The following is a 16,446-nucleotide window of genomic DNA, read 5'->3' as shown; positions in this document are numbered from 1 at the left end:
AAACATATTGTGTGATCCCCAATAGCTCTTCTCAGCTGAGATACATGGAACACTAGATATATGGTAACATTGGGGGTAACCTCAAGCAATAAACTACTGCTCCAATCTTCTCTAATATCACATAAGGGCTGAAATATCGTAGAGATAGCTTCTTTTGTCACGACCCGGCCCGGTTAGCTCGTAGATACGAGGCGGGAACGAGATCGGACATGTAATATAAGTAACTAATCATTCTTCAAGTAAATAAAACTATTCAATGAAATCTTTTGTAGACAAAAAGCGCCTCTAAACATTTTCTTTTTTTTCATTCCAAAAAGTGTTTTCAAAATATACAAGATGGCTAACTTCAAATTAAACATGCTAGGATAAGCCATCCAAAAGATTACAACAAGTAAAACTACTATAAATGAACCTGTCACCCGGAGTACGACGACTATAAGTAAACCTCGGGTTGTCAGCCATCTCTTCTACCAGGTTCTCCTGAAATTTCCCAAAACTAGGGAGTGAGCTAACGCTCAATAGAAATTCTAATCCTAAACATGCTCATGCTATCTTGTTTGTCATATGAATGAGAGATAATTTAGATGTCCTATGCATATGTCATTTGATATAAAGATGTACATATAAAATGAATATCATATTAAAATGCTTACTTATTTAATATATACAACCGTCTCGGAGTACCAGGGGTGTACTGATCAGATACACAAACCTCTTTTTGCCATTTATTCCTTTTCCTCTTTTGCCCAAGGGCCATAATGTTCTCATATTGCTCATATGTGCCTTTGCACCATCTTTGGTACTCCGTAATCAATCGATGCACATTCATATATATATTTGTTTTATATAAACATACATTCTATTCCTCCCTTTCATAATTCCTTCTTTTTCATATAAAATTATGTTTTTACATGAACTAATGTGTGATATGAATCTCTAATCATGAATGAAATGACTTATCATAATTACCTTAAGCATGAAAGAAACAATGAAGTATACCTTAAGCATGAAAGAAACAATGAAGTAATTATATTGCATGTGTATTGCATGGGTATACAACTATTCCATTCTCAATCATGTTCATTAAAAGTTTTAACAAATGATATAAGCATAAAACTACATAAAGTGACATGTAAGGAAAAAGAATTCCTACCTCAAATTTATTGAACTCCTCCTCCCTTCCTCTTAATTATGCTTCTTCTTCTTGTCACCACCTAAAGGAAAATAGTTTTAACTTAAACTTGCCAAAATAAAAATTTCTAATTCGTTTACAAGCTTCTATCAACCTCCTACACCTATTCTTAAGGTATAACATCATCAACAATCATCAACCTCTCACCAAACTTGATGTTTTTAATAATAAATTTTGGATTTAAATAAAAATTAAATATGGAAAATAGTTTTCTCTCTAATTTTGACATTAGAGCCTCTTGAAGCTCTTAGGAATACGCCCAAATTAGGAGAACATGCAACCATATAAAAACAGGTTTTGAAAAAGACCTAACTTTCCCTAATTTTTCCATTCAATTTCGCCAACAAAGAAAAATCATAATTTTATATCAAAAGACTTCTCTTTAAACTCTTCTAGTCATTGCTATAAAAATTTCATCAAAAAAGAGAAACCCTAACTTTCATGAACCCAACATTTAACTTAAATTCATGATCTTTACATAAAAGCTTTCTCAAGTCATTAGAAATATACAGTTTGTGAAGACAGTTTCACAAGGAAAATCACTTTTAAGTAAAACCCTAATTTTTCAAACTCATATTTTGGTGAAGGAAAATCACATTAGGGTTAGAAACTCCTCTTAACTTTCCCTAAACTTTCCTCAAAAGAATTCAAAAGAAACTCAAGTTTTTTCTCAAAACCCTAAAACACTTCTCTTTCCAAAATCTGAGAATAAGAGGGAAAAACCTAGCTTATTACATACCTTTGCTTTCCCTTTAGTCTCCCCTACAATTTCCCTAATGTTTGGGCCGGAAACCGCGCCCGGCAGCCGTCGCGAGAACCCGTCGCCGCTCCTACCGCGCGCTCCCTCTTCGGTCTCTTCCGCTCAAACGTGCGAATGGCGAGAAATGAGGGGCTCGATTAGTCATTAGGGAGAAAGGGGATATGCCAAAAGTCTCAAATGCCCTCACTTAAGTAAATTTTGCTTAAGAAACACCTAGGAGTAGAATTGGCATTTCTAACCTTCCAAAATTCATAATCTTCAAAATACTCATAATTAAATATAGGTTCTATATATATAAACGATCAGAATTTTGCGCTCTATTTTCTAAAATTATTCCCGTCAAAATCCGACAACATTGAAATTCTCACTTAAAACTCGTTGCGGCGCTTTGAAAAGCGTGCGAAGCCTAAAACGGCATTTTCAGGTTTTACATCTTGTTCCTTCTAGTACTTACTATCCTCTGCCTGTAAGGTCAAAGCTTCAAGAAAACCTTATCCCCAACTTCAAATGGGACATCCTTCCCATGCCCATCCGCCCGTTTCTTCATAATCTACTGAGCTCTCAATAGATGCCTTTTTCAATTTTTCCAACACCATGTCCCTCTCCTCCAAGTATTCTTCTATTGAAGAAACAATAGTTTTATTCCGCCCAAAATGCACCAAGTGAGGTTGATCTTGTCCGTACAACACCTTGAAGGGTGTCATTTGGGAAGCGAAATGATAAGAAGTATTCTAACAGTACTTCGCCCATGCTAGCTAGTTGACCTAAAGTTGAGGTGTCTCCGACACAAAACATTGTAGCTATGTCTCCAGGCTCCTATTGACCACTTCCGTCTGTCCATCCATTTGAGGGTGGTAAGTTATACTTCTCTTCAGTATTATCCTCTGCAACCTGAACAACTCCCTCTAGAAATGGCTGAGGAATATCTTATCTCTGTAGGACATTATAAACTCCGACACCACATGTAGTTGGACCACATCTCTTATTAAAGCTACTGCCACTGTCACTACCATGCAGGGATGTCGTAGGGGGATGAAGTGAGCATACTCACTCAATCTGTCCATTACCACCAGAATCACTGTAAATTCCTCAGATCAGGGTAGCCCGTCTATAAAATTCATGGAGACCTCCTCCCACACCAGATCAAGTAGAGCCAAGGGGGGTTGAAGTAAACCCCTTAGAGCCATAGCCATATACTTATTCCTTTGACATACTTAACAACTGGCTATCAAGTCCACATCTTTGTGCATCCCTTTCCAATACAACTCCGTGGCCAGACTCTCGTAAATCTTCTACACCCCTGAGTGACCCCCAACCACACTCCCATGGAACTCCTGCAGTAGGTGTGCAATATGATTGTGGTCCTCAGCATCAAAAATTTCCCTTGATACAGCAGTCTCTCCCCATCTAGAGAATAGCTAGGATGACTATTCGTATCCTCTGGTAAATTAACCATAATCCTCCTCAGCTCCTCATCCCGTGCACTTTCCACCATCATGACCCCCCAATCTAACATTACCAAAATCAATATTGCCATCTCCTAGATGGCCCCAATACATCTGAACAAGGCGCCCGCCGCCTTGTTTTCTATCCCGGGCTTACATTGAATTTCAAAGTCATACACCAATAACTTTGACAACCCTCTGGTACTCTTTTGTCACCATCCTCTGCTCAAATAAGCACCTCAAGCTCCGTTGGTTCATCCTAACAATAAAATGTTGACCCACTAAGTAACGTCGCCAATTCTAGATGGCTAGTACAATGGCCATCAACTCTCTCTCGTATACTAACTTCAGCCTAGCTCTAGTTATCAATACTTGGATGAAGTAAGCAATGGGTCGGTGGCTCTGTATAAGTATTGCTTCCAATCCATACCCTGATGCTTCCATCTCCACTACAAAAACCTAACTAAAATCTAGTATGGCTAGGACCAGTATGTTGGTCATGGCCTTCTTCAACCTCTCAGAAGCTATAGTGGCCACCTCCCCTCACAAGAAGTTATCCTTCTTCAACTGTTATGTCAGTGGCCAGACTATGCTATAGCCTCTTGCGAACCTCCTGCAGTATCCTATCAACCCTAGAAATCTCCTAAGCTCCCTCAAAATATTTGGTAGTGGCCATCTCAGCATTACCTCAATCTTAGCATGATTCGCAGCCACACCCTCTTAGAGTATTACATGTCCCGAGTACTCCATACTAGCATGTTCTAAGCAATATTTCTCAAATTTACCCTCAGCTGCTGCTCCTGCAACATCTCTAGGACCATCCTCAAGTTCTCCCAATGTTCCTCATCTGATCAGCTATACACTAGGACATCGTCAAAGAAAAACCAACACAAATCTCCTGAGATAGGATCTGAACACCCTGTTCATTAGGGATAGGAAGGTAGCTGGGGCATTAGTGATGCCAAAATACATCACAAAGAACTCATAATGTCCCTCATGTCTTCTGAAAGCAATCTTTGTCATGTCCTTTCCATATGGATTTAATGGTACCCAAACTTCAGATCTATCTTGGTGAAGATAACTGCCCCACTCAGCTCATTCAATTGCTCATCTATCATAGGGATGGAAAACTTGTCTGATATAATTTCCTAATTCAAAATCCTGTAGTTCACGCAAAACCTCCAACTCCAGTCTTTTTTCTTAACCAATGAGATTGGACTAAAAAAGGCTCATACTAGGTCGGATAATCCCTACCTCCAGCACTTCTCTAATAAATATCTAAATATCATCCTTCTAAATATGAGGGTAACAATAGAGCCTGATACTGATGGGTAACACCCCCTCACTCAGGGTGATGACATGATCCTACTCTTTTCGTGATGGCAATCCTTGAGGTGGCTTAAAGACCTCAGTGAATTATTATATCAGTGGTTGAACTGAAGGAGGAATGTTCCACCCTCCTCCAATATGATCCCCTATAATCTTTATAACTCCACCAGGAATCCTCCCCTCGCATCCTATAAGCTCCTCACCATAGTTTTGAGGGACACCATTGCTTTGGATAGCCCTGCATCTCTCTTAATCACTACTCTTCTCCCCTCCACTACCAGCTACATGGTCAATGCCCCCAAGTTAATCTTAATATTCTCCAAGGTTTGCAGCCACTTCATCCTTAAGATGACACAGTGTTGTCAACTCGAATGGGAAAAAATCCTCACTCACCTAAATCTCCTGTATAGTCAACTCTATTCCCCTACAGATGCCCTTACTTGTCTCCACCTTCCCCATGCCTATCATCACTCCATAGCTCCTTGTAATCATCAAAGTCACCCCCAATTGGTCCACGACCTGGTTGAAGATGAAATTGTGGGTAGCCCCACTATCGATCAACACTGTCACCTCTCGGTCTACTATTTCCCCCTTCACCATCATGGCATGGCTAGGAGTAAATCCTACCACTAAGTTCAGTGAGACCTCTGTCACATCCGAATGCAACTTGTCCTTCTCCTCTACCCCGATCTCACTCTCACCTCCCTTCTCAGCTTCCTCGTAATCACAGAAGGTGAGAACCTGAAAAGTTTTGTCCTTGCACCTTTGCCCCGGAGTATACTTCTCATCACATCGGAAGCATAATCCCTTTGCCCTCTTCTCCTGTATGACTGCACCTACCTCTCAATCAGCTTTTTGAAAATTTCCCTACTTCTCCTACCGACTTCTCCCTGGGAACCTCATGAATGCTACTCGGTATTGGCCCCTCGAGTGCTAAGAAGGTGGTTGTCATTCTGTATGAACCACCTGAACTGTTGCCACTGGCTCCTCTCTCAAGGTACTTCTGATCCTCCATCAGCTGAGCTAGCTTTCATCACCTCCCCTAGATCTTGAGGCCACATGACTTTCATTGCTTCTCGGATTTCTGATTTGAGCCCCTTCATGAAATTCTCCTCTAGAACACTCTCAAACAGCCAATCCAATCAACTCGCCAGGTACTCAAATCTCTCATGATATTCTTCCATTGAGCATTCCTGAACTAGGGCAAAGAACTTCTCATAGAAGTCCCCTCCCCACTGGTTCAAAAAAGTTTCATTAAGCATTCTTTGAACTCTCTCCAACTCCGTATAGGTCGCCTTATATCTCTCCACTGGTACCAAACCAACGCTTTTCCCTTTCAAACATTAGGCCAGTGGCCGTCATTTTCTCCTCTATTAACTCATTGAAGGAAAAATATCTCTCTACCTTGTAAATCCACCCATGTGCATCCTCCCCCTTAAAGATGGGCATCTTCAGCTTCTTGACATTCGGATCCTCTCCATTTCCCTAATTCCCCGATAGTTTCCCCTTCCCCGAGTGGGTGGTACCCCTCAAGTGTCCCGATCCTCCCTTCCACATACATGCCCAAACCCTTATTCAAATTCCCCTCTCCTTCAAAATTAGCACCTCTCCGGTTATAATCCTCCTCTATTCTTTCGCAATTAGCACCCCTTTGCTCATACCCCATATATCCACGCCTCTCCCCACATCTTCCAGCTCTCTCCTCCCTCTAGAATAGTTCCAGATAGGGTGGGTATTCTCCCTTCTCCCTCTACGATCTCCATATCATTTTCATGTCTAAAAATTTCAGAATTCATATTTTTCCCTCCAATCCTCTTGCCTCTGATACCACCGCTTGGTTGTGCAAATCCAACATCTTCTTCACCATGTCACGTAGGTCCAAGAATTGTTCTTCCATGGAGAAAATTCTATCATCCATCGTTGCTTTCATTTGGTCCATCTCCCCCTCCAAAGGTTCTTCCAATGCATCCACCTTCTTGGTAGCCATCGATACCCAGATCTTTGATAGACTCAAAAGTCCGGATTTCGTCCCAAAAAACAGTAAAAAAGCATTGTCCGGAAGAGAGAACTGCTGCAAGAAAAAGCCAAAAAATAGGCTAAAACAGCCTGGAAAGTGGCTCTAATACTAAATTGATAGGAAACCCTTGTGGACCTCAAGCAAATCTTATAAAATTCTGAATTTCAGCAAAACATGAAAACCAATCTCCAATCAAACTAAGGAAAAACATTAATTAGATTGTAAGAATTGATGAAAAAAAGAAAGAAAATGCCAAGATACAATTGATTCTCTATTATAGAGGAGGATATTTCTATCCCAACTCTCTAAAAGCCGCTAGAGCCCAAGAACACTAAGGAAACACAGAACATCAGCAATAATCAAGATAACCCTAAGCCTAATTTCAACCTCCTACATAAAGCACATAAAATTAACTCCCAAAAAGATTAAACAATCCTCCTAATTCAAAATATTCCACCTAATCCCTCTTCCTCTCACTCTACTTAAGCAGTGGGCCCCACATGAGAGGGGTGGAACCCACTAGGGGTGGACAACAACAGGTTTACGCCTGTTGTAAACTAGTGGCTGGCACAAGTGTTGGTCCGACTGGAGTAGTCTATCAAAATGCTTACACAATACAAAGAAAACCTATAGCCTGTAAACATAATTTGCGAGTACTCTGCAAGTCCTAGCTACCACAAGAGTCTTATGTTACAACAAAAAAGTCATAGCTCATTAGATCCTGCACAAGGATTGCCCTACCTTCAAAACTTATGAAGATAATACAAAAATCACGACCTAATACAAGAAAGTTCCAAATTCCATTGTTCAAAGGTGGAAAAAAGCCTGCAAAACTACATCCGTACAAGGTGAATAGTACCTTATTTTTCCAAATTAGCATAACCTACTATGAAAATTAAACTAAACTGAATCAAAACGAAAATCATGCCAATTAACATATAAAAACCTAAGGCATAAGAAAAAATTTAAATCCCTTTTTTGCCATCACCATTGGCATGTTTTTTATTATAGAAATGACATGAAAATTAAATAAAAAAAAAGCAAGAAACAAATAAGTTGTGGTTAAACCATTGCTTCATCCAATGTTTCTGACAAGAATAATATGAACATTTTCATTAGAAAATGCACCCACTAATTGAGGAATAAAATTAATGACAAAGTTAGGGGAAAAAAAGGTAGATCTAAGGTAATATGGATACAAATTGTTCAAAATTATTTGAGAAGAATTGAATAACAAAACTTCATAAGTCAGCCCCAAATAGTTGAAATAAAGCTAATAGAATGAAGAAAAAGATGATGATGATAGCATTGTCCTGTTCAGCAATGGAATACAACAAAATCTACTATAAGCCAAGCTAAAATTAGGGTATGGATCGTGTTGAAATTAAGATTCAAGTCATGATCCATAGAGTAATACGCAGATTCTATCCCACGTCAAAGAAATACATTGCCAATAGTGTGGCTAAGCTGGCTAGCAGTGTATTCTAACAAATAAATGCATTCATACGTTGTATTCAGTAGATGGCCATATTTGACATTATTTATTATCTTCATTATCCTCTGATGAAACAAAGACATCCAACATACTACGATTTCTCGAGCCTCTTCCATATTAAAGATTAAACATAACGTACACGGATCTTTGCACAGAACTCAGCTATTCTACCTATAAAAAAAAAAAAGAACACATCATGTCTATATCTAAAACAAATTCAACCAATTAATGAATACCAGAATTCATCAAAACAACTCATGCTTATCAGACAAAATAGTTGAGCATGAAAAACACAAATTTCAGTTTGTTTTGCCCTTCTCAGTTATTACCATTTGTCATGAGACATTTTCAAAGCTTCATGAGTACTTCAATAGTTCCATGTGTTAGAGGTGCCATTTTTGGAATGAAGACTCGCTTTATCTAACATTTCATCAGTCAACAACTCCGAAGCTTCAACATGGCTTTCAGTTATACCTCTATCTGGTATTATAAGGCTACTTCATACAATACAGAAGCTAGAAATTTTGATGGTGATTCCATCAACTCAACCTCACGATTCATTTCAGCGCATTAGAAATCCTAGCAACAGTTCCAAAATAAATGAATAACAAGATCATTAAAGGCATCAAAGAAAAAAAAAATCAGTACAAAACCTTTGGTGCAATGCACGATGCTCATGATTGGAATTGATTTCACATGAGGATGAATAACACCATAGCTTCTAAGGAAGATTTTGATCTCCCAAATTCGAAGTTATTATACCGCATGATTTACAAGTAACACCATTTTTACTTCCATGGAAACAATTTCACTGTTTCCTTACTATTGCTATTGTCCTCCCTTGATATACTTTCAAAAAACAATGCAAGATGCTCATGATTAAAAGTGAGAGCATACAAGGATAACTAACACGAAGATTTTCTAGAAGTATTTTAAACCTCTCATATTTGGAGTTCTATTTTCCATGATCACAAGTGACATATTTTGTACTTCCAAAGAACTTCAGCTGAAGTAGTTTCTTTCTATTTCTGATGTGTAATTTTTCTTCCTTTATGTACTTACCACTTGTTAATTAGGGGAAGGATTCAACATCGCAAATATAAAACTTCTCAGTTCTCAGGTGATTGCCATCTAATTTCTGCATCAACCTTTATCATTTATCCGTTCAATGACTGCGCAAGTCCCATTAAGTACTATCAACTTTTGAATGATTAAAAAGCATGTTTAAAAATGTATACTTTTAACACTCAATTTCTCATCTGATTTAGCAATGCAGTTTTTTAATTGCCTTGGTGTTTAACCTTGGAATACATCAACATCAGTTTACTATGATTATGTGCAAATTCCTAAATTGTTGATGTCCATTGTATCATTTCAAAATAAAGAATCTAGCTGCTATCTGGTGTCGCTGAGAAGCAAGAGACCAATCATCTTTGCAAGAGTGTTCATTGGAAAATGATAAATAGTATCAAAAAAAAAAAAAACAAAGACAGACCAAATGATGATATTCACTATCACTTACCCCTGCATTACAATTCACTTTATTACAAGGAAATCTAGCAGCCAGCTAAAACAAGGGAAAACATAAACAAATTCATACCTCAGAAGCCATCAACTTTCGAACATTACTAGCATAAAGTTTAGGATCCTCCCTCTCTTGATCAGAAGGGTAATACACAGGCAAACGGGTCACCTCAATATAATTGATAAATTGACAAAGAAGCAAGAACACATGGCGTAACTGCAAAAGAGAGCAAAAACACTTGAAACAGGAGTTTAAAAGTAGAAAAAGCGTTGTAAGAAAACATTACATAATGAAACAAATTGCAGGAAAATTCAGCTAAGCACATAACTGCTCTCGCAAACTGAAGCAATCAAAGAGATTAAGAGCTAGCAATAAAGAGGCAATAAAATAGTATCGTAACAAACCTTAAATATGATAAAACTAGACTCTTCGTCATAACTCCGAGAATTGTAAGAAAGCATTACTTAATGAAACAAACTGCAGAAAAATGCAGCTAAACGCATACTCTGCTAAAGAGCTAGCAATAAATATTTAACATAATAGTATCCGGACAAACCTTAAATAAGATAAAAGTAGACTCTGCATCATAAAGCATTATTTATAATGGTAAGTTAAATGAAAACCAACAATTCAATCAATTCCCATGTGTTATCCTCTAGAGGCAAATAATATTTAACCTAAAAGGCTAAGCTCACAAGTCGTAGCCCTGATATTATTACTTCTATACAAAGCTCTCAAACACAAGACAACTTGGCTTAGCAAAAGCCAAAACAAAACACCAGTGATAATACAAACACAACATATGCCCAAAGATACCTTGTGCTAGAATATAGATGGGGATCACTATGAATTATGAAGCAGTTTGCTCTGGTTCCACATTAAGCACCAGTAGCCATTTTACCTAATGCTCAAGCAAAAAATTTGACGGCTGAGAACTGCAATTATATAGCTGGAAAAATGTTTCAGAATTCAAAGTGCAGAGTATTTAGAAGAATTGTTTTGGTGTTTCTTGACCAAAATATATGCTCTGCAAACGGTACATTCAAACGTGATTAAAGTGGCATAAAACAGTCACCATATCATATAAATAGGATTCAAGATGCATCACAAAAATTAAAATCATGTCACCCGTTTCAAGAAGCTGATTTACTGATGCACCAAGAGCATCCAAATTATCAAGAACTGTTGTGCCGGGTCAATTGAACGCAATGATAATGACGGATAGCAGGCAGAATACCACGTGTCTAGTTTATACACATATATACATGCATAATGTATGTGTATAGATATTTATATATAGCATACAAAAAAAAAAGCAAAAATAGAACCAAAAAAGAAAAAATCAACAAAACAAAATGAGATTAAAAAATAAAATTTTTCAAAAAAAAGGGAGAGAGAAAGTTGTGTCATTGCCTCACAAAACTCATAGTCCATCAATTTTGTCATCATTGTCACGCAAAGGTGCAAAGAAAAAATTCACCATGATATTTAAGTACTTACACATGACTTTTTTGACATGGCAGGAAGATTTTGCTATTCCATGTATTTCTTATGTAGGTGGCCACATATGCAAACCTTTATCTACACGGTAAAATGAAGACATACATACTTTTCTTGGCATAGTGGGAAACATTACTTGGGATGCTTAAAAGAAATTAACAATAAATAAAGAGTAAACCCTTAAAATAGGCACCCGACTATTAATAAATGCCCACTTTAGTCCCATAGTTTCACATTGCCCCAATTAAGTTCCTCAACAATTAAAAAAAGTCTAATTTTGTCCCCAGATTTAATTTTTCTTTTAAATTAACAGAATAGGCCGCTAAGAATTACTTCTTTTGTGGGTATTTTAGGAAAAAGACTACTTTTTTATTATCCAATGCTTCGCCTTCCTACTATAATTCCCTAGAGACAGAATGGTGTAACCGAGATGACCTACTGCTGTGAGCAAGACGACATGGTGAGGCAGACATAGACTGCGAGCGTGAAGATGGGCTATCGATCCAGTATAATTCTACATGAGACGGAACACTATGTTGCTACGAGTGAGACAATGCACTTTGACATCCAAAGACCACGAGCGTGACGACAAGCTATCGATTCTGCATTATCCTGTAGAGAGATTCAGCATAATACTGTGGAGAAAAAACATTGGGAGGAAACATGCTGCTGTGAGCAACCATAAAGCGCTTCGATATCCAGAGACAGAAACATCAAGCAATGTTGGACATCCACAAGGAGACGAAGAAACAATAAATGGTAGGTTTGCTTATATTCCTAATATCCTCTATTCATATGATTCTGATCTTTTTGTTCTCAAGATTTATTTATTTTGTTAGATAAAAATAATTTGTAATGTTAGGAATTATTTGTTCAACAAGATAACTTTTCTCGGTAAAGAAAATTCTATTTGATTTTGTACTGAAACGCAGTAATGTCAACATAATATAATCAAAATAAGAAACTTGTAATAAGTCCTCTCTAGGTTTTTTGAGCAATAGAAATTCAGTCAAAGTGTTCCATGTATTGAAGGGTACAAAGAGCATAAATATACATTAACATGTCAAAGATTCACCATAATAATCCGAAAATATGGCAAAGCATGGCTTGGAGAAGAAATTAGCAGGAAAAAATAAGGACAAGAAGCTGGAAAGACCGCACAAATTGCTTTTAAATAAATACAAAAGGTTTTCTATATATTGTAGATATTAATTTTGATAAATTACAGAGAACAACAATACCACGTAAGTGATAACAGAAAATCTCATGAAAAAGATCATTTATATCACTAATACTCTTTTTTTTTTTTTTTATTAGACCCTTCCCAATTTGGAGAGAAACAAAATGTAACAGTAAAACCATCAATTTCTTCTAATAATGTTGTGGAAACCTCTATGATGGGGACATCAAAGCTTGGAGGGTTTATCACCATAGAGGCATGAGATCTACAACCATAATTGAGTCTTTATATTTTTAGTTTTCATGTGTCGTAAGAGATTTATGTGGTGTTATTTATTTTATTTCAGTAATAGTGGCCTTCACTATGTTGCTTGGGAGGAGTTATGTACACCAAGAGCTTTAGATGGTATGGGCTTGTATTCGGCTGTTCAAAAATCTGGCCCCCTCAGTCCTCAGAGCTAGATTAGCTTGGAGGCTTTCTCAGAATCCTTCTTCCTTACTTTACAAATGCATGGCTGCAAGGTATGGTCCAACTATTTGGAGTGACGGGTCCAAGAGTGGACAATAGCTGCACGGTCTATCCTTCTTGATGGAGCTTCTTTCCTAAAACCAATTGTTAAATGGAAGATTTTGAATGGTAAAAGTATTAATGTCATGAATGATATTTGGTTGTTGGACAAATGTTTTAACAAATGGCCCATGCTTACTGATTGTATTGGATTAGAAGGCATGCTGCTACAGAATTTCCTCCTCAGAGACGGTAACTGGAATCTGCTGGAGCTCAATCGTTTTTTCAATGGAAACATGGTTAATCTCATTGTGCAGCATAGTGTTATTCACGAAGGGGAGGAAGATCAAATGGAGCTTCTATATCAATTATCTAGTAAATCTATTTCAGCCATGGCATATGCTGAAATTATTAAATCTCATAACCACTATGATGATTCCAAGTTTGCAAATTGGTTACGAAAGTTAAAACTTAAACCAAAAGTTGAATTATTTTGGTGGAGGATGAGTAGGTTTGCCATTCCTACTAATGAGTTTTTGAAATTTAGAAGACTTTGTAACAGTGATCTTTGTGCTAGAGGTTGTCTTGAAGTTGAAGATTATGCACATGTTGTGGTTCATTGCAAATTCCTCATTGATATCATTAGTATATTGAGATCTTGGGTTTCAACATTCCACTTTTCATCTTTGGCTGATTGTCTTTTCCAGCTTAGACATTTTTCTAAAGTGAGTTTGGATACAGTCAAGATCTATTGTACAACTATTTTCTGTTCTTGGAATTGCCGGAAAGATGTCAAACACGCCAATTCTATTTTACCCATTTCAATGACTGCTGCAAACATCTTATTCACTGCTACAAATAATTATCCAATGCTAGTTAACTGGGATGCCTCTCTCCTTAAAGAGTCTGAAGCTTCATGGCACCCCCTACCACCGGATTGGATAAAAATTAATGTAGATGCTTCCTTACTGGATTCTCACACAGCTAGCATTGGCGGTAGTCAGAGATTCCAAGGGAAGATTGCTCCTAGCCTTCGGTAAGCAGAAACTTCATTGGGACATTAACCAACTTGAGTTGGATGCTATTTTTACATTGAAAGATTTCATTAAAGATTGGATGTTTGAAAGCAAAGTTTTAATAATTGAGGGAGATAACTACAATGCCATCAAGTTTCTTCACGATTCTATAACGAGTTCTCCGGCTAAGAAGTAGATTTCCGAGAAAATTTCATTACTCTATGACTTTAATAAGGTAATCTTCCACCATACCTCTAGGAATTGTAACATAGCTTTGGAAAAATGATTTTTGTTTTGATTCTTTTACTACTTCTGATATTTCTTCTTCTTTGTTCAACATTTTGAAGAAGGAATATGAGATTTGCAATGTTTGATTAGATTGTAATAGTCTCTCTTTTCTAATTTCCTTAATGCAATTTTGCAATTTTCAAAAAAAAAAAGTGGGAGCTTTTGTGTTTGTTTGATCAAGGGCTTTCTTGTCTTTTGTCTTTTCATGTTTTTGGTGCCTATATATATAGTCCATTGTTCTCGTGTATGAATGATGAACATTTGATATAAATTTCTAGTTATATGCTTCCTCTTTTCTTGGTGAGTTGAAATTGTGTGTGAAGTCCTTTGGAGAAAGACAAAGAAATACCTAACAGCATGTGAGCTCTTGGTTGATATCATCTTGCCTTTCTATTTCTTTCTTCTCCTTCCCTAACCACCCAAATAACCTCCCATAGCTGCAGCAATTTGCTGCCCTCAATCAGCGCCACCCCCCTTCCCTTCCTCTCCAACCACCTCCACCATCTCTCCAACACCCTTGCCCCTTGGGCTTCCCAAATCTGCATTTAATTCACATTAATTGATCATTTATCTCAATTAATTGTGACCTTTGGAGATCCACATCTACTTTAATTTTCTCCTTTTCCTAAGCTATCTTTTTCCTTTCCCAAGCCAACTATTTCCCTTCCCAAGCAAGCCACATCAGTCCACTCCCTTTCCCAAGATAACTTTTCCCTTTCCACAACAAATTACTTCACTTCCGAAACAAGCCACATCAGCCCTCTCTCTTTCCCAAGCTAACTTTTCCCTTTCCCAAGCCAACTACTTTCCATCAAAAGCAAGCCACATCAACCCTCTCTCTTTCCAAGGCAACCAATTCAACCTCTTCAGCTCCTAAGCTGATTTCTCCACTTCTAAATCATCATATAGCTGAAACTTTCTTTTCCCCTCACTATTCTACCTTTCCAAGGAAACCTAACTTCTTTTAATGCAACAAGGATATTGATTCAACAAAGAGCAAGGATTTCGAGGGCATGCCAATGAGAAACTTGCCAGATTTCATCAAGGACATCATTCCTCCCATTCATGAGCTAAGTATCAAACTCTTCCCTTGTTCTTCATCTAACAAAATATTAGTTTTCTCATTTCATCTATAGTAGCATCATCTCATATGTGTTGATTAATCCGCCAAGCCCTACTTAAATTTGAGTAATTAGAAACTCTAGTGACTAGTCCCTTAATTAAATGTTGGACTTGTGCCAACCCATATTAGCTAATCTAAATTGATTCACCTATTTTTATTTGTTTAACCTTTACTTGTTAGTTTCTTGCTATCACATAATCTAATAGTTCAATTTTTCTTAATGTTTTATGAAGTTTATTTTGCTGTTTTTGATGTTATCCTGGCACAAATCTCTAATTGCATGACTTATTTCACTTAGTCGTGCATCACTCTGGTTTTATTCTGCGATTATTTTTTTCGTTGAAGGTTATTTGTATTTTGTTTTATTTTTTTATGCAATACAGTTGAAATCATTGATGGTGATCAACAACAAGTGTCATCGACTATCAATGTGAATATTTTTGGAGATGAGTTTTTTCAATGGTTTTCTCCACTGACAAGCGTAAGCATTAATTAATAAGTGACTTAATTTATGATTGTATTATTCAATATTTGTATATGCTTTAACAATCAAACATGGAATAATGAATTACGTGCAGTAGTTTTTGAGTGGCTAGATGATTACAATTTCTTATAACTTTTTAGTAGTTTGTCTCAACCAACAGCTATTAGTTTGTCATATGCTGATGATAAAGATGTAGAGGCAGCTAAGAGTAGTTGTCATTCAAAGTCCCCAATATCAAATTTGGAAGAATTGTCTATTCAACTACTTAATTAATCTATCTTGTTTTTGAAGAAACTACAAATTGGATTTATAGATGAAAAAGAACAATACAACCTAAATGATAGCTATTGTAAAACCCGAAAATATCAATCATCGGCGTTGCATGCATTTGAATGCGCCGCGACTAAATTAGGCGAAATTTTGAAGTCGTCAGAATACAACACAATTAATTTTGTTAGATTCTACAAAATTTCGATCGATATGGTATAAAGAATTTATACTTAATTTGGCACGAATTTGAAGTTAAAGATGGATGAAGAAAATTTCAATAAAAATTATTTTGCTAATGTCTAAATATCCCTCCTA

At 37.0% G+C, this 16,446-nt stretch overlaps 2 protein-coding genes across 6 annotated transcripts in view; one reads left to right on the top strand and one right to left on the bottom strand.

Annotated features, from left to right (window-relative positions):
• LOC110101209 (lysophospholipid acyltransferase LPEAT1) overlaps window positions 1–16,446 on the bottom strand; it is a 90,793-nt gene that overhangs the window by 18,457 nt on the left and 55,890 nt on the right. For all 4 annotated transcript variants that reach the window (XM_028696789.1, XM_028696788.1, XM_028696787.1 and 1 more), the window contains one exon: window positions 9,839–9,979. In XM_028696789.1, coding sequence (XP_028552622.1) covers window positions 9,839–9,979 — 141 coding nt within the window. The remainder of the gene's footprint in view (window positions 1–9,838; window positions 9,980–16,446) is intronic.
• LOC114580160 lies at window positions 10,008–15,174 on the top strand. 2 transcript variants are annotated; one of them, XR_003701466.1, is made up of 2 exons: window positions 10,008–12,022; window positions 12,581–12,757. XR_003701466.1 is itself a non-coding variant. In XM_028696790.1 (2 exons), the coding sequence occupies exon 2, from the start codon at window positions 13,097–13,099 to the stop codon at window positions 13,988–13,990; it is 894 nt and encodes a 297-aa protein (XP_028552623.1). In that variant the 5' UTR covers window positions 10,008–12,022; window positions 12,790–13,096; the 3' UTR covers window positions 13,991–15,174. The 2 variants fall into 2 exon arrangements, 1 of the variants encoding a protein (XP_028552623.1); XM_028696790.1 differs by lacking the exon at window positions 12,581–12,757 and adding an exon at window positions 12,790–15,174.

The sequence above is a fragment of the Dendrobium catenatum genome, unplaced genomic scaffold, assembly GCF_001605985.2.
Source record: "Dendrobium catenatum unplaced genomic scaffold, ASM160598v2 fragScaff_scaffold_845, whole genome shotgun sequence".
NCBI classification, from domain to species: domain Eukaryota; kingdom Viridiplantae; phylum Streptophyta; class Magnoliopsida; order Asparagales; family Orchidaceae; genus Dendrobium; species Dendrobium catenatum.
The sequence above is the reverse complement of the archived record's forward strand: the minus strand, read 5'-3'. Positions and strand labels throughout refer to the sequence as shown.